General features: G+C 45.0%; 1 protein-coding gene across 1 annotated transcript; it reads right to left on the reverse strand.

Moving 5' to 3' along the window:
* Positions 1 to 8,591: 8,591 nt before the first annotated feature.
* Positions 8,592 to 13,938, reverse strand: LOC123397688 (pyrophosphate--fructose 6-phosphate 1-phosphotransferase subunit alpha-like). The gene is made up of 19 exons (XM_045092226.1): positions 13,668 to 13,938; positions 13,400 to 13,575; positions 13,194 to 13,306; positions 12,914 to 12,988; positions 12,719 to 12,832; positions 12,077 to 12,144; positions 11,903 to 11,986; positions 11,744 to 11,797; positions 11,568 to 11,648; positions 11,385 to 11,478; positions 11,172 to 11,245; positions 10,978 to 11,088; positions 10,854 to 10,898; positions 10,722 to 10,778; positions 10,535 to 10,639; positions 10,344 to 10,460; positions 9,883 to 9,986; positions 8,919 to 9,084; positions 8,592 to 8,834 (listed from the first exon to the last, which is right to left on the reverse strand). The coding sequence occupies exons 1-19, from the start codon at positions 13,758 to 13,760 to the stop codon at positions 8,697 to 8,699; spliced, it is 1,869 nt and encodes a 622-aa protein (XP_044948161.1). The 5' UTR covers positions 13,761 to 13,938; the 3' UTR covers positions 8,592 to 8,696.
* Positions 13,939 to 18,280: the final 4,342 nt, after the last annotated feature.

Below are 18,280 nucleotides of genomic sequence, written 5' to 3' on the forward strand. Positions count from 1 at the left end.
GAATGCGAACAAGCTGAAAGCCAAGTCACATCTTATGAAGAATGTTCTTGGTAGTTTAAAAAGGGGAGTATCTACCCGTCAACAGCTTTGGAATTATTGTGAGCATCACGCGTTTGTTTCGTATTGTGAACCTCAATAGGTACAGGAAGCGCTCGATGATGAGGATTGGCTTATGGCCATGCACTAAGAACTTAACAACTTCGAGCGCAACCAAGTCTAGGATTTAGTGCCACGACCAACGAAGGAACATAATGTCATTGGGACCAAATGGATATTTAAGAACAAGCAAGATGCAAATGGAATTGTAATTCGAAACAAGGCAAGATTGGTGGCTCAAGGCTACTCCCAAGTCGAGGGTATCGACTACGGTGAAACCTTTGCCCCTGTTGCTCGTCTAGAATCCATTCGCATGTTACTCGCTTTTGCTTCTCATCATAACTTCAAATTACAGCAAATGGATGTGAAAAGTGCATTTCTTAATGGTCCTTTAAATGAGTTGGTATATGTCAAACAACCCCCGGGATTCGAACATCCCAAGCTCCCCAATCATGTGTACAAACTCAATAAGGCACTCTATGGCCTTAAACAAGCCCCACGCGCGTGGTATGAGTACCTTACTGAGTTGTTACAAGATCGTGGGTTTGAAATTGGGAAGATTGATCCCACTCTTTTTACTAAGAGGGTTAAAGGGGATTTGTTCATATGCCAACTATATGTTGATGATATTATCTTTGGCTCTCCTAACATTTCATTCAATGAAGAATTTGCTGCGCTAATGACTGAGAAGTTTGAGATGTCCATGATGGGAGAGTTGAAGTTTTTCCTCGGATTCGAGATTAAACAAGGTCTAGAAGGGACATTCACCAAACAAGCCAAGTACACTCAAGACATGCTCAAACGGTTCGAGCTCGAAGATGTCAAACCGGTCAAATTCCCCATGCCAACCAGATGCAAGCTTGACAGTGATCCCAATGGTAAAGCAGTGGATCAAAAGGTATACCGCTCCATGATTGGATCCCTCCTTTACCTTTGTGCATCTAGACCGGATATTATGTTGAGTGTAGGGATATGTGCACGGTTTCAATCCGCACCAAAAGAAAGTCATTACATGGCTGTCAAACGAATCTTTCGATATTTGGCTCATACCCCAAACTTTGGCCTCTGGTATCCCAAAGGAGCAAACTTCAATCTAGTTGGCTATTCTGACTCAGATTGGGCTGGAGACTGTGTTGAGAGGAAGTCAACATCTGGAGGGTGCCAATTCCTTGGTCGCTCTTTGGTAAGTTGGTCTTCAAAGAAGCAGAACTGTGTCTCCTTATCATCCACCGAAGCTGAGTATGTGGCAGCTGCAAGTTGTTGTGCACAATTGCTATGGATGATGCAAACTTTAAAGGATTATGGTGTCACTTGTGACAAAGTGCCTCTTCTATGTGACAATCAAAGCGCCATCAAGATTTCCCTCAACCCAGTGCAACATAGCAAAACCAAACATATTGATATTCGCCATCACTTCATCCGTGAACATATCAAGCTAGGTGATATTGATGTTCACTTCATACACACTGAAGAGCAACTTGCAGATATTTTCACCAAGCCACTAGATGAAGCAAGGTTCCGGGAGTTAAGGCATGAGCTAAATATCATTGATTCGAGTAATGTGGATTGAAACTAGGCATGTTGCACCTCACTTTACATTTCATCTTGGTCTAGATGTAGGCATGGACATAGGGGGAGTGTTGTTCTCTTAATGAACTCTCCCTCCCCCCATTATGCGTAAATCAATCTAGTCTTCCACTTTAGCCATTGTCAAATGGCACTTGTGCTTCAAAGACGAGCATTGGTCATGAACCCAAGGATAATTCTTCGCGGTGTCATACCATTGTCTCAAACATAGGTGGCCTCGGCCACCGCCCCTCCATCCTCTCTTGCGTATAAAGGAGAGGATATACAATGACAAGTCAGTACATCTTCTTGGATGTCATTCCTTTTTACTCACTTGTCATGTGCCCAAGTTTCCCTTTTTCCTTAGCCGTGTTGAAACATATATAACGGTACTACCGCCAGGGTAGCGGTACTACCGCCAGGACCCCAGCGGTACTACCGCCAGGGGTAGCGGTACTACCGCCAGGACCCCAGCGGTACTACCGCCAGGGGTAGCGGTACTACCGCCAGGATTCAAAATCTAACACGACCGGCTAGAAAATTTCTAGGGTTTCAAGGGGGAGCGGTACTACCGCCAGGGGGAGCGGTACTACCGCCAGGACCCCAGCGGTACTACCGCCGCATCTGGCGGTACTACCGCCAGACAGCGGTACTACCGCTAGGGCCACAGCGGTACTACCGCTGGCCCGTACCCCTTGGGCTATATAAAGGGAGGGGGAGCCCGATTTTTGCATCTGTTTCTTCTTCCTCGCGGCTCCTCCCTCCCCTAGCCCGAATCCCCCCTGTTTGGATCTCACTTCGTGGAGCTTCTTCTCCCCGTTGGTGTGGAAGGGTTGCCTCATCTCTTCTTCCTACTCCAAGAGCCATGAATCCCGGTATAGCTCCTCCCTTCTTCTTTTGGTTGTTCTTCGTGTTCTAGGGTTAGGAGCATTGGGGATTGGATTCATCCTGTTGATCCTATGGCTAGTTATTGGATGGCATGTAGGAAATATTTGAGGGGGGTATAGGTCCGATGGTTTGTTGTTGTGATTGTTGCCATGCTCTAGGATTTCATCGTCTTAGATCGAATACTTGAAATCTTGGATTAGATCTAAAACGTGCTCTCTCTTGCCTAGGCATGCATGTACCTCTTGTTACTATGTGTTCCTCATGACAGTAGGGCTGGGGTGTACGTCTTAGTGTTCATGTTCAGTCCTTGCCCTCGAAAACGAGTTTTATATGTCAGATCTGAAAGTCAAACCCCCAGCGGTACTACCGCCAGGGGGTAGCGGTACTACCACTATGACCCCCAGCGGTACTACCGCCAGGACCGGCGATACTACCGCTAGGCCCCAGCGGTACTACCGCCAGGGCTGGCGGTACTACCGCCAGGAGTATTCACGGTGTATTTCTTTTATGCTTGGCAATGCATGTTTACTTTTTCTACGTTTTCAAGATTCATTGCCTTGACTTTTCTTGTTGCCTCTTTTTTCGCGTTGTGGTCTGTGTCACAGGTGGCTCTGCTCGCCGTTCGAACCCCCCACGGGACACGGCGTCCAAACAGTTTCGCAACACAGAGGCGCCCGAGGGGTCTGCCACGTCTGGTCTGCCTCCTAAGAAGAAGTCCTTCAAGAAGGTCGCTCACAAGGACAAGAGGGTCAATATCCGTACAATGTCCCCAAAGGACTTTCTGCAATTTCGCACCAAGAACCCCTATCTCAAGGAGAGGGAAGTGATCGATGGGGTTGAAAATGTCTGGGTGAAGGACCAGTGCAGGATTTATCGGGATGTTATTGCTCCCTTCAAGAAGAACCATGTCTCTGTTCAGTGGATTGATCTGGCACATCTTCAGCGGAACATGGACTACTTTGGTGATGCCCTCTCTCTGGTTGACAAACTGGGCATCAAAGACATCATCACCTTCAAGACGGACTTTGATCCCACTGCAGTGGCTCAGTTTTATGTCACGGTCCATTTCTCACCTGATGATCAGCGCTCCATGATCTGGATGACTGGGTCACAAAAGATGACCGGTTCCTGGACTGAGTTCATGCAGTTCCTTCACATTGACTTTCAGGGTGCTGACACTCCTCTTGGGCTGCGTCCTCATGCTGCAGCCCCCACCGATAGGGCCTCCGCAAAGGACAGACTGCAGTCTCTGTATCTGAGGAAGGGGGTGCTTCCCAAGCACCTGGACATCATGCATCGGATCTTTCGCAACACCCTTTTCCCTCGGATTGGTAACTTCGATGAGGTCCATGGCTACTTGGCTGAGATGTTGTTACTGTGTGAGGATGCTATGTCTTAGGAGTCTGCTCAGCTGGATATTGCAGATGTGATGTTCACAGAGCTCTGGAACTGCATCATCAATCGTAAGGTTCCTATCTACGGGCCTTACCTGTTCGCATACATTTGCCATAAGTGGGAACAGGCTTTTCCGGATGAGGTGCTCTACGCACAGTCTGATTACATTGTGCATGACCCAATCAGGCTTCGCGTCAAGGACAAGTGGGCCAATCCATCTACATCCTCTCAGCACATGGATACAGATATAGAGACTGCTGCTGACAGAGGAACTGCCTCTCAGTCCCGCTCGTCTGCCATGCCAGCTTGGGCTATCAAACTACAGGACAAGATGAAGACACTTTTCTGTATGCAGGCCAAGGGACAGTACCAGACACATGTGGCTCAGAAGCAGAGCCGCCAGAGGCATAAGCGTGTTCTCAGGACCTTGGATGTGGACATCTCCAGCGGCTCAGAGGACGACATCACTCCGGAGGCCACTTGGATGCAGGCTCAGGGGTACCAGTGGTCTGGCGATGAGGCAGCAGAGGAGGAGCAGACCGACCAGGAGGGGACAGACGAGTCTGGTGATCCTGAAGACGAGGAGTAGTTACCTGTGGCATTAGGTGTGCCCCTTTTTGGTGTCTTGTGCCAAAGGGGGAGAGAGTCTAGGATTTGCTTTCATTTCGAACTTTGCATTGCTTTGCTTTATCTCGTATGGTTTGCTTTGAACTTGGTTTGTTTCGTTTGCTATCTTGTGTGAGACATGATCCTTCTTATGTGAGATTAGATTTATTTCCATCATATGCTGTGAGTCATATGTCATATATCTCTATCTTTCTATTCTCATTTTATTATCTGTGCAAATCCGGTATTGTCATCAGTCCACCAAAAAGGGGGAGATTGTTGAGGCATAGTTTATGCCTAAGTAATTTTGGTGATTGATGACAGTACCGTATAGGACTAATCGTGTGTGTCAAGGTTTCAGGTAACACTCGTCAACGGCACAAGACGACACGTCTCTCTCTTCCGGAATGGAAGCACGACGCTCTCTACGATTCTCTTTATTTGAGTCATAGGAAAGCCGTACTATTAAGAGGGGATCCGTAGTGGAAAGGTTTGGGTGGAATCTATCTTTACACACGCACTCTTCACATTCTCCCCTTCCTTGTTTGGAGCGGCCCTCGCCTATTTCGTCTTGAGTTTTTCTGCAAAATGGTCCCCAGCGGTAGTACCGCTGGCTCCAGCGGTGCTAGCGGTAGTACCGCTAGCCAGCGGTAGTACCGCCCCTGGTCAACGGTAGTACCGCTCCAGGTGTTTTGTTCCACCTACCTAGCGGTAGTTTGTGGACGGACCCTTTTGCGAAGACTTTCCCGGCGGTAGTTGTGCTCGTGCACTACCAAGGGGCCGGCGGTAGTACCGCTGGTGTCAGCGGTAGTACCGCTGGAGGCCCGGCGGTAGTACCGCTGGTGTCAGCGGTAGTACCGCTGGAGGCCCAGCGGTAGTACCGCTGCAGCCAGTGGTAGTACCGCCAGGCAGCGGTAGTACCGCTCAGGCTCAGCGGTAGTACCGCTGGTTCTCGGGCAGAGAGTGGGAAAACGGTCTGATTCCCCCCCCCCACTATATAAAGGGTTCTTCTAGCTGAGGAACCCTATCTCTTACCTCTCTAAGCTCCATTGTTGCTCCACAAGCTCTAAAGTGCCCGATCTCTCTCCCTAGCCAATCAAACTTGTTGATTCTTTAGGGATTGGTTGAGAAGGCCTAGATCCACACTTCCACCAAGAGAAAAGTTGATTCCCCCACCAATCCCTTGCGGATCTTGTTACTCTTGGGTGTTTGAGCATCCTAGACGGTTGAGGTCACCTCGAAGCCATATTCCATTGTGGTGAAGCTTCGTGGTTTAGTTGGGAGCCTCCAAGCTTTGTGTGGAGTTGCCCCAACCTTGTTTGTAAAGGTTCGGTTGCCGCCTTCAAGGGCACCTATAGTGGAATCACGGTACCTTGCATCGTGCGAGGGCGTGAGGAGAATACGGTGGCCTTAGTGGCTTTTTGGAGAGCATTGTGCCTCCACACCGCTCCAACGGAGACGTACTTCCTGTCAAAGGGAAGGAACTTCGGTAACACATCCTCGTCTCCATCGGTTCCACTTGTGGTTATCTCTAACCTTTACTTTGTATTTGCTTTTGCTTGTGACTATATTTTACTTGTCTTAATAGCTCTTGTTGTTAGCTTCTATAGGGGTCACCTCTTTGTCATATTATTTGTGAACCCGTATAGTGTTTACCTTAACTTGTTAAGATTAATTAAAAAGTGGTCGTTGTCTATTCACCCCCCCTCTAGCCAACCATATCGATCCTTTCACTTACTCATGTCCAATTTAACCGCTGCATACCCATCTTTTCCTCTTCTTCTATTCTGCATATAATGTGTGCAGTCATAAGCCAGCAGGATATTGTCCGTTATCAACCTACCCGGTACGAATGCACTTTGGTTGGGGGATATAATTTCAGGGAGGATTTGTTTCGGCCTATTGGCAAGTACTTTAGACACTAGCTTGTACACCACATTGCATAGACTGATGGACCTGAGATCCCTCATACTCTTTGGATTCTTCACTTTTGGGATCAAAACAACACAAGTATCATTCCATCCCTTCGGCATTGGGCCCCCATTGAGCACACTCAGCACTTCTCCCACGACCTTCTCTCCTACAATGTTCCAACATTTTTTGTAAAAGATAGCTGGCATACCATCAGGCCCCGACGCTTTAAGAACACCAATACTCTCAAGAGCATCATGGACCTCCTTTCTAGAGAAGGGAGGAGGATGTGGTGGATATGAGGGCGAGCAGGTGGAAAACTCGGATCCCGCAGTTCGACAACTAGCCGCAACAACAGTCCTACACCCAGACGGTCACACAACAGTTCTACACCCAGACCGAAGTGGGCACACAACAACAACATTGGGCCGTCGGACAGAAGCATCATGAGAAGGAGGAGGACGACGACGAGGACGATGATTCGGATGATACTGCCGACGATCCCAAGAAGAAGTGTAGAGGAGAAAGCTTCAACATGTGGGAAGACGAGCTGCTGTGCGATGCATGGTTGACCCACTAGCCTCGATCCGATCCATGTCACCGAGCAAAAGGGCACAACTTATTGGAACAATATTCACACTTGGTTTCATGAACACAATAATTTTGCCCCCTACTCCGACGCGGTCATCCGCAACTCTAAACCATCGATGGTACACCATCCAAGAGGCCGTGCCGAAGTATTGCAGGCACTTGAAGCATCTCTCGAATGGTGGCCTAGCGGTGCACAAATCACCAAATAAGTAAGTTGATCACTAGCCGGATATACATAGTATTGTTGATCGCTAGTCGGACATACATAGTTTTGTAGCCGGGATATGCAAAATTTTGTTGATCAATAGCCGGATATACAAAGTTTTGTTGATCAATGACTGGATGTGCTTAGGTTTGTTGATCACTATGCAGATATGCATAGTGTTGTTGATCAATAGCCGGATATGCATAGTTTGTTGATCACTAGCCGGATATATATGCATAGTTTGTTGATCACTAGCCGGATATGCATAGTTTGTTGATCACTAGCCGGATATGCTTAGTTTTGTTGCTCACTAGCTAGATATGCATTGTTGATAATGTTTCACTATGTAGCCTTCTCGTGCTTGTTTAGAAGTTTGAGAAGAAAAATGTCACCGTCATGTATTGTTGGTTGAAGTTGAATGGGCAACCGAAGTGGGACCTTTTCATAGCCAAGACCGCCGCCCAATCCACAACGGAAGAAACATCTGACCCTACCGACCCAACCCAAGAACCGACGAAGAAGATTAGAAAATTACTTTTGGGAAAGAAGTGGGAGGAGGAGAGGGCAAAGTGAGAAGGTGTGGCGGCCAAGATGACGGAGAGTTTCAAGAATATCTTGTCAAAGAAGGAGGAAGCACACGTCAAGCGCTTGGACCTCAAGGAGGATAAAATGACGGAGATGTACTAAAACTCGAAGAGAGAAGGACCATGATCGAAGAGAGGAAGGCCGCGCTCAAGGAAAAGAAGATGAAGGTCGCCGCCAATGCGGAGGACACCAAGATGTTGTCCTTGAATGTGGCGTCTTTGGATGTCGACCCAAGAATGATGGTGCAATCCGTCCACTACTAGATGTTGCAGCGGCAGAAAGATGAGTTGATAGCGGCGGACAATAAGGACACGGCGGAGGTGGAGGCTGCCTACGCGGCGGCAACGACACTTTGATTGGGGAGGAAGGCTGGGATTGCTAGTCCGATAGGGCAGAAAATTGCATGCAATGCCGGATTGATATTCTTTTGGATTTAGACATGTAAAAACTAAGCATACTTGCCTCTTTTTATTATGATGAGGCATGCAATCCGGTGCGCTGTGTGGATCGGACTAAATTTAAATTTTAAATTTCTCTTTAGCGGCGGGCATATACATGATAGCATTGGATGACCGCCTCCCGCATCCATGTAGTTTGAGATGCCCTAAGGTTGTAGTGTCCGAATTATAGGTCATTACTTAAAAGAACTACGTCTTTTACAGTCAAAACTTTTCGACACTAACAGACCCTGAAGTTCTGCTTACTTTCGCTCAAGTCTATCGGTTGCTCATCACAAACATATCCAGTCTCACATAAGGATACTATTATTTCGACGTTTGCCTGTTCTTCAGAAAAGGAACACAAAGGAAAACAGGAAGGCAGCCTCCTGTAATTCAGATGCAGTGATTCACGCTCAGTTGAAATGGTAGAGAGGCAGCTCGGTATTGAGAGGGTGGGACATCACTGTGAGCACATGTGTCACCGAGATCATCGAGCTTATCGCCGCTTTGAGGGTATCCCTCGAGCAACCGGGCTTAACGATCGTCTTCACCTGGAAGCAAATTCATTGGTAGGCTTGACACTGTCAGAAACACGAGACAGGTAACAAATTGCAACAAGGGTTTCAGGCACGAACCTTGTCAAGATATAGCTTTAGCATTTCGATGTCGCCCATGTAGTCCTGGTCTTCAATGGTCAGTGTGATGGGCTTTGCATCCGAACCAGGTCCTTCAAATTGAATACCTCCAGGAGTCCTGTAGAAGTCATCCAGGAGAAAGCTCGACGCTTTCTCTCGTAGCAACCTGAATCAGACATGAAACAATTCAGTTTGTATAAGGCGTAAGATTTTGACCAGATAAAATTAGGACTTCTTAGTGTTTTTTGTGTGTGTGGGTAGGACCTTTTACTGTTACTACTAGGGAGTAATCGGGAATTATATTCATGTAAAATTACATATGCATCATGTACCGATGCATTACTTGTGTTCAATACTGAGCTCTAAATAAAATGAGTTCCCTTGCCTTCGTGTTTTACTATATCAGCGATCTCACAAATCGCTGAATGTGAATTAAGTTATCAATATTTTAATTAATCAGTTATGTTACAGGTTAAATTAATCAGTTCCGCTAGAAGACAAAATGTTTGTCAACAATATGTATAATTTTTTTTGTGGGAATACTTTTAATGGTTCTGTTGTAGTAAAAAAATTACATTACATATTTTGCTGTTATATTTAGAGAAATTCCAACATGTCCATACTTTGGTAATGATAGGGGAGTTATTCATGGGGTTGAACACTTGATTATTTATTTTTGTTATCTACAGTAATGAAGATGACAATTCTTTTAGAGTAGAAAACTGATGTAGATATAGCCAATCTGAAATTCCCGTTCTTTAGTTTTGAAAGAATGTCTGGTATGAAAACTAATTAGGGTTGGACACAGAAAAAAATGCCTTCTGTGATACTCCCTCTATCTATAACTAAATATAAGACGTTTTTGCAGTTCAAGAGGTTGTATTACATTATTTAGCCTTCAAGAAAAGGAATTTTTTTAGTTAATAAAAGGGCCTTTTATATATGAAAAAACCCAGAGACTTACTCATATGCCTTCCCTTTCAGGTCGATAGGAGAAGGATGAATGGCAGGCTTTCCAATAGGAATTGCCCCAGGGCCACGTAAATGCCTCCTGACACTCATCATTGCCTAGTAATGACATCAATATGTATAACTGGGTCAGTAAGCATTACTTAAACAGATGGTAATTTTTTGTACTGAATTCAGACAATACTTAAACACAACAAGTTTTATAGAAGTAGTCTAGTCGACAAGAAGTCCAGAATACGAGTATGGCCGAAGAAATTTCTAGTTGGCAAGAAGTCTAGTGGACAAAGTAATTCTTGCTTATCTGCTTCTCCAATGTACACGATAGGATTTTACTCAACCACAAGAAGATTAAGGAACGGAAATTTGATACAAGTGTTTTTTTTTTGTCAAGACCATGCTTTCAAGTCTAAACAAAAGATTAAGGAATAGAAATGGTAGCATAAATAAAGATCTTACGGTTAGTGGGGCAGCAGCACATCGCCACTTGTATACAGGGTCCTTGAGATTAGCCACAGTTGCCATGTAGCCAGTCAAACCAGCTGCTATCATATGCAGGGAGATATGGCCAAGAACCTGCAAAGTTCAAATATTAGAGTATTGTCATTAAAAAATCCTTATATTCAGAGCATACAATTTACAATCCTTACATAAGCATAGTCACAGTCAAAGTTTGACGGTAGGGATCCTCGAGCCTGATATCCAAAGAAATGGCAGACTGAACTGAACTTCTTTCCCTTGTATCTACCTTCTTTCTGGAAATTAAGCAAGATGATCAGAAGGGACTGATCCTGAAATTTAGAACCCAAATAAAAAAACAGAAGCGTGAAAACTCACCGTTCTTTTTATCATTTCTGCTTCTACCAAGTGAGCTAACAGTTGCTCAGTGTCAATCTGTAAAAACGACAATGTGATGCCAACGATTGCATGATAAAATTTAGGCAACTAAGAGCATCTCGAGGCACAAACCTGGGACAGCTGGGCAGAGTTGTCAGATTCTTGATGGAGGAGGAGCTGAGTGAAAATGGAATGTATTTGGAACTTAGTTTATGTTAACAGCTAATGTCATAAAAGTATTTGGAACTTAGTTTACCTCTCTTCTGATGAAGGGTGGTAAGAACTGGAACAGTGCTGCTGCCCACGGAGACAGTTGTGTTGGTATCTCTGTAACAGGCACATTATTGTTGTGCAGGATACTGATTTCCTGGAATTGTTGAACATAAATGAATAAGGTGGAAACAAGTTTATGTTCTTCATCTTATTATTAGGTGGCCAGAACCAGTATACCTGAATGAGCGCATACATTTCTGGAATGCTTTCTATCAGCCCCTCTGGTATAAGGAGCACACCATGGTATTTGTCTGAACATGGATACCGGGACATCAATTTATCAGAATATACAAAACATCTTGGGTGGTATATGTATAAAGATGGCCTAAAAATTGTGGACAAAGTGTGAAGCTAATTTCGCAAACAAACCGACCGAAGGACTGTACAAACCTAATTCTGCCCTTGCTTGTACTCCGTCACATATCTTGTTTATAACCTCCATCAGTGTGAGTTTTGACAATGCCACCTCCTCTCCCATGATAAGCTGCATGGAGAAGTTAAAAAAAAAGAGATGATAATACTGTTCTTCTCATGCAAAGTAGTGATCTGGCTGACAAGTTCGATAACTCGTACCATGTTTGGGTGTGATTGGAGTGCACATTCTAAGGCGACATGAGACGCTTTTCGACCCATCAGACGAACAAAATAGTAGTACTGGTAGGAAAATGCACAGAAGCCAAGTGATATATTAATGAAATGTAATTAGGCTTATTTAACATCTAATCTCAACGAGTGGATTACAGTGTTACCTTTCCAGCCGAGATTGCATCCAGGCAAACATTACTTATAAGCTGAGAATTCACCTGAAAAGGAATTTCGATAAATGATAGGAGTGACAAACTGACAATAGTAAACCGCATCTGATCTGATGCCTTTTTAAATAATGCTCATCGAATCCAGTGGGTTACCTTGCACACTGTATCAAATCCAACAGTTGTCTCGACAAACTGGTTTTTGAGATCGCCGTTCAGTGAAACAGGCACACCAACGACCTGTTCAATAAAGACATTAGTCCCTGAGACATTTCTGGGGCCCGTGAAGAATACGAGCATTTGATATTACATATTGAATCAATACATTACCTTGGTCTTACAGTTTTTTTGGACAAGGGTCTCCGCGAGCTGTGCAGCATCTGAATTGGAAGTCACTCCTGATAATAGAGAGAAAATGCAGTATTAACAGAACCACGTACATGCTTCTACTAAAATGGGATATTTGATCGGTTTGAAATTGCTACACCAATTATTCTTGAAAACATATCGCCAACATGGTACAAAAGAGCTACAATAGAACAATAATACTCCCTCAGTTTCCAAATAATTGAAGTTCTAGGATTCTCCTAAGTCAAACTTATCAAGTTTGACCAAGTCTATAAAATATATCAATATCTACAAAGTCAATTTTATTTCATTATTTTATTATGAAATTTATTTTCTTATTATATATATTTGATACCAGAGATCTTTGCAGATATTTCTATACACTTATTCAAACTTTACTAAGTTTGATTTAAGAAAAAAAATTCATATAATTTCAATTTTTTTGGTAAGGAGGGAGTACATGGCACACTCAAAATAGCTCGTGCATCACACAAGAGTGACGACGAGAATGCTCAAATACGGCCACTTATTTTGGAAATGAACAATCTCCAACATATGGTAAACCCGGATAATTAGTTTTCATGGATCGTCATAACAAATTTTATCGGGTTTTCGTATTGGTACCTCCAACAATGACCAGGCCATCCAAGTTAAGATTGTGGCACGTAGTCATAGCGGCGCTCACTTGCTTACTCGAGCGGATCTGGTCAATACTCCTGCCCAGCAGATCGAAACCACCTGGGAAAAGAGAGGCGCAAAGTTTATTCCGTCATCTTCCAGAAGCGTGTCAAAGAATCGACGGCAGATAAACACACGAACCCTGGTTCTTGTATGAAGCAAGAACATCATCTGTGATCTCCAATGTCTTGTTTGCAAACAGCCCCTCAGTCCCACCTACACACAAGCACAACCTACTTTAATAAATAAACAAAATTCCTTCATTTCTTATACAGACCCAATTATGCCAGATAAAATATCGAGATTTTGACGCAATATCAAGAAACTATTTTTTTTCCTTAAAAAACTTTTTCCTTTTAAAAACTGAGCCGCTGAAAAAAAAAAGCCATAAGAAGCTGAGACTTTGGAAGTGAAAGACTACCAATAAATCCGTAGAGAACACTGTGGGGATTGTAAGCCCTGAGAGCATCATGGAGGCCCCAGACCACATTGTGGCCTCCGGGTGACTGCCTCCCGGAGAAGACCACACCCACCCTGCAAAATCAGCATCACTGTATGTATCACCGTTGCGGATTCCCATTGGATATATATGTTATCAAACGATCGGGGTTAGCTGTCGAGCTTGACCTGATGGGCGGGCGCTCGTGGACGGCAGCCTTGTCAGCCCCGGCGGCGTCGTCCGGCGCGAGGAAAGTGACGAGCCGCTGGCCGTAGGTGCGCGGGAAGGCCTGGGCGACGGCGTGCGCGCCGGCGGGGTCGATGGTGGTGGTCGCCTCGCCGTACTCCGCCCTCACCGTCGCTCCCTGCGACGACACACAACGTATTTAAGTATCGCTACCAATCCAAGAACGAGAGGACGGAAGCGGGCATCAGGGACATGATGGCGGATGGTCACCTGGAGGCAGGGTGGGAGGCGGGGCTGGTACAGCGCCCGCCTCTGCTGCAGGGGCCCCGCCAGCGCCGTGGGCGCGCCGTAGTCCGCGTTCATCCCTCTTGATCGGCTATCGATTTTACTTGCTGGTTGGTGAAGTTGTGGTGCTGTGCCAGTGCGTTGGTCTGGTGAAGAAAGATGGGGGAAGATATGAGAGTGTCAAAGTGTGTGTGTTGTCATGGTCATACGGGGTGGCGCGTGCTGCGGCGCCTGCGGTTTGACATGGGTTGCTCGCTGTCTGTTTCGTCAAACCGGCGCTGTCCGGAGGCTATGGGCTGCCCCCGGATTTTTTATGTGCTTTTTGGTTCTTCGAATGTAAGCCCGGCTCTTTATCCACGGAGGGGGTGGCGGGAAAGCGACGCCCACTTCCGGTTGATTTATACTGGCAAAAAAAATATATTCGACGGACTTGATTGCACCTATGCCTAAAGTTCTGCTTTTGCATAGAGATATTTTTTTGCTGGCTCGTGGGAAGAGACTCTGGTCATTTTTTTCTTCCTTTGAGGGGGCCTCTGATTATTCCTAACTGCATCCATTTGTACCTATGCCTAAAGTTTTGCTTTTGCATCCCGTAAAAAAAAAGTTTTGCTTTTGCATCCCGTCAAAAAAAAGTTTTGCTTTTGCATAGAGATATTTTTTTCTTCGAAGCACCGATATGGTGCTGATCTCTGTATCGCCGTTCAGAACGCGACCAATACTCCGATATGCAGGATACGATGGGGATACGGGTATCTGAGAAGTATCGCTATTTTTGATTTAAAAAAAGTAAAAAATGACGACACGGCAGGAAAACACGCTAGAACGTCTCGGACACGGCCAGGCGACATAGCGCAGCCGCGACCCGCGAGCGAGCCCAACCCATGACCTAAACCTAATCCTCCCGTCGCACGCAGCCACGCACCAGGAATGGATCGAGGGCGGCTGCAGCCCCCACCGGCGCCCCACTAGCCGTGGTCGCGCCGCCACCCCCGCCCCCGCCGGCGCTCCTCCAGCCGCTGGCGCCCCTCCCGCCGCCCTTCTGTCACACCCAAGATGCGACCCTATCCTTAATTTGGCACGAAGGCCTCGTCAGGGATAGAAGCGCATCTCGTCGTGTCGCAAGAATGGATATCGTTACAAGTACATGTACTGAAAAGAAGAGATATATAATAGAATTGGCTTACACTCGTCACAAGCTACATCAGAGTCACATCAGTACATTACATAAACATCAAGAGTAAGAGCAGGGTCCGACTACAGACGAAAACAAACGAGAAAAGAAGAACGACGTCCATCCTTGCTATCACAGGCTGCCGGCCTGGAACCCATCCTAGATCGATGAAGAAGAAGAAGAAGAAGAAGCAACTCCAAATGAACAATCAATGCGCTCACGTCAAGTAACCTTTACCTGTACCTGCAACTGGTGTTGTAGTAATCTGTGAGCCACAGGGGGCTCAGCAATCTCATTTCCAAAGGTATCAAGACTAGCAAAGCTTAATGGGTGAGGTATGGTTAAGTGGTGAGGTTGCAGCAGCGACTAAGCAAATATATATGGTGACTAACTTACGAGTACAAGAAATAATAGGGGGAAGATCTACGCATAGCGGACGTGAACTACTGATGATCCAATAAATGATCCTGAACACCTACATACGTCAGACATAACCCCACCATGTCCTTGATCGGAGAAGGAACTCACGAAAGAGACAGTCACGGTTACGCACACAGTTGGCATGTTTTACTTAAGTTACTTCAAGTTATCTAGAACCAGTGTTAAACAAAGTTTCCACGTTGCCACATAACCGCGGGCACGACTTTCCGAAAAGATTTAACCCTGCAGGGGTGCTCCAACTAGTCCATCACAAATTACCACAAGCCGCATAGAAATCCTCAATCACGACATTCGCGATCTCGTCGGATTCCTTACTGGAAAACCTCAACTCTGAGATTACCCAAAGCATCACCGGAATCCCGATGCAGAAGATATCTCGTCAAAGGTAAAACTAATCCAGCAAGGCCGCCCGGCGTGTCGACGATCCCGATAGGAGCCGCGTATCTCGTTCTCAGGACACGACGGATAAGCACCGCGTACGGTGGCCTGATAGAAATCTCCCGAGTTGCCCCGGGTTGGCCCCGCAAAAGGCTCTAGTTTTGGACCAGCACCAAAAGCACTGGCCCCCCTGTATTATGTGAAATTACTCCTCGGGTTCATGACGCCCTATGCTTTCAGTATTAACAAAATCATTATGTTGGGCAAATGTTGTACCAATGTTGGGCCTTGCCAGACCAACTTTAATCTAAAACGAATTATCAAGGGGGTCCCCATAACAACCCCGATCGTGTTAGGAGTGCTCGTTTATGGAACATAATACCGGTAGCCAAAACTAAGGGGGCAAAGGTGGAACAAAACACCAGGCTAGAAAGGCCGAGCCTTCCACCTTTTACCAAGTATATAGGTGCATTAAATTAAATAGCATTAAATATGGTGATACGACAAGGAACCCATGTTAACACATGGAAGCAACTACACCTGCACTAGCAACGCTAACAACATGGTTAAGCAAGCGGTAACATAGCCAATCAGTGGTTTGCTAGGTCGAACAGGTTGAAGGTTATCATGGCATGATTGAGAGGCTGATATTTAACATGTGGTAGGCAACGAGACATAATCGATAGAAGCGGTAACTCTAGCATGGCAGTGATAGTAATGGTATCTGGGGAAATGGTCATCTTGCCTAAGATCCCGCTTGGAAGAAGAATGACTCCGTGAAGCAGACGAACCGACGTAGTCGAACGGGTCCTCACAATCTGACATGCTTGCGAAACTCTATCGAGACGGAGGAAACCGGAAATAAGAATCAACACACGACATTCACCACACGATGCACAACACATATGATGCATGAGCAGCTGAATACATGCAAGACACGGCAATTCACACAATCAAACAATACACATTAAGTGAAGTTCAATATGCAACGAGTTGCATATTGACGAAACTCCACGTTAATTTATTTAGTTCTATCCCGATTAGATACTCGGCAATATTAAATGTGATTAAACATGGCAAGAGGTGAAGCGTAATTAAACTACTTATCTAGGCATTTTAAATGAGGTCGAAAAGGACATATAGCACCTCCGAGACGACCTCACATGTTAATTTACAATTCGGTCCAGATCTGAACTAACAGATTTAATTGGTTGTTAAACAGCAAAACAACTAGGTTCACGTGATTCTACACGTCATTTCAAGCAATCTACACATAGAGAACATCTCCAACGGAGCTACGGATCAAAAGATTCAAGCACTGCAAGATATGATGGCATGAATGCAATATGCGTGCAACGACGGCTACGAGCACTTCAAAACATACAACCAGCAAGAGAAAAGGAAACTACACGAGATTCTAAGCAAGTTTCATGTAGGACACAATCAATACGGAGCTACGGTTCAACAACTACGAGCAAAACAAGAAATCACTACAATCTGCCAAAATCAGCCACATAGCATCTACTATGCCCCACAACTACGGGCTACAAAATCCCAATATGCTCAAGCAAGGCATGACACGAAAGAGGGCAAGAAGCAGTACAACAAACAACTAACAACATCTAGCATGGCATCATGGAACACTAGGGAAAAAGTCACAAAATGGCATCTCACACACTATTTCAGACTTAGTGAAAATTACACCTCATGAAAGTGCAGTTCTCGATCTGAAGCAATATTGACAGCAGCAAAACCATAATCTATAGGACTCCAAATGGCATGAAAATTCACAACATGCTAGAGAAACACAAGGTTTTACAACTAACTCCATTGGATCAACCTCAAAAGAGCTACAGATCAAAAGATAGAAGCAAGACAAGACAGCAACAAATTATAACAGATTCCAGACTTAGAAATATTTCAGCACCTCCAAATCAGCACTATTTCTAGCAACTTGAGAGCAAGCAAACCACACCTAAACATGCATTTCTATTGCAACCAAAAATACCACGGGCTAGAGTAAACACCCAAGAACAACTCCCTAGTTGACAACTCCGACAAACGAAGCACGGAATAAATCCTACGAAATAAACAAAAGGTCATCACGGTAGAATATCGCGCGAACTAACTTGCTCAAAAGCTAAATCTAATTGCACAGAAAAATCCCATGGATTTTTCTACCCCGAAAACATATAAAATATGTGGGGTTGCAACACAAAATAATGCCACACATAAATGCGAGAAAATAACCTATACGCGGGAAAATAAATTAGCGGCAATTCCCTACACGCAAAAATACTAGTGACCGCTCTAAAATACATGAAAAAATGGTCCCCAAAACATGGACATTTAATCTATAGTATACGGGCAATACCGACACGCACGAGAAATAACCACGGAACGGATCCTATTGAAACAACACGCAAAACGATGCATTAGGCACTTCAAACTGCCTCAAATAATTATGCAAGTTAGAAATTCGAAATCTACGCGGAAATCTACACAAAATCCATATGCTACACATTCCGATCCGACACACGTATTAAAAGTTATACGCGTTTTAATATTTAGCAACTTCCTGAAATTAACTAAATCGCAAAAACTCCAA

This window comes from Hordeum vulgare, chromosome 5H (assembly GCF_904849725.1).
Source record: "Hordeum vulgare subsp. vulgare chromosome 5H, MorexV3_pseudomolecules_assembly, whole genome shotgun sequence".
NCBI classification, from domain to species: domain Eukaryota; kingdom Viridiplantae; phylum Streptophyta; class Magnoliopsida; order Poales; family Poaceae; genus Hordeum; species Hordeum vulgare.

What these genes read in the sequence shown, in the direction of transcription:
- LOC123397688 (XM_045092226.1), bottom strand. Translation starts at nt 13,760, where the DNA reads ATGAACGCGGACTACGGCGCGCCCACGGCGCTGGCGGGGCCCCTGCAG. An exon ending in ACTCTGCCCAGCTGTCCCAG is followed by an intron (nt 10,779 to 10,853) that starts GTTTGTGCCTCG and finishes TCGTTTTTACAG; the next exon opens with ATTGACACTGAGCAACTGTT. An exon ending in TTGACTGTGACTATGCTTAT is followed by an intron (nt 10,461 to 10,534) that starts GTAAGGATTGTA and finishes TGAACTTTGCAG; the next exon opens with GTTCTTGGCCATATCTCCCT.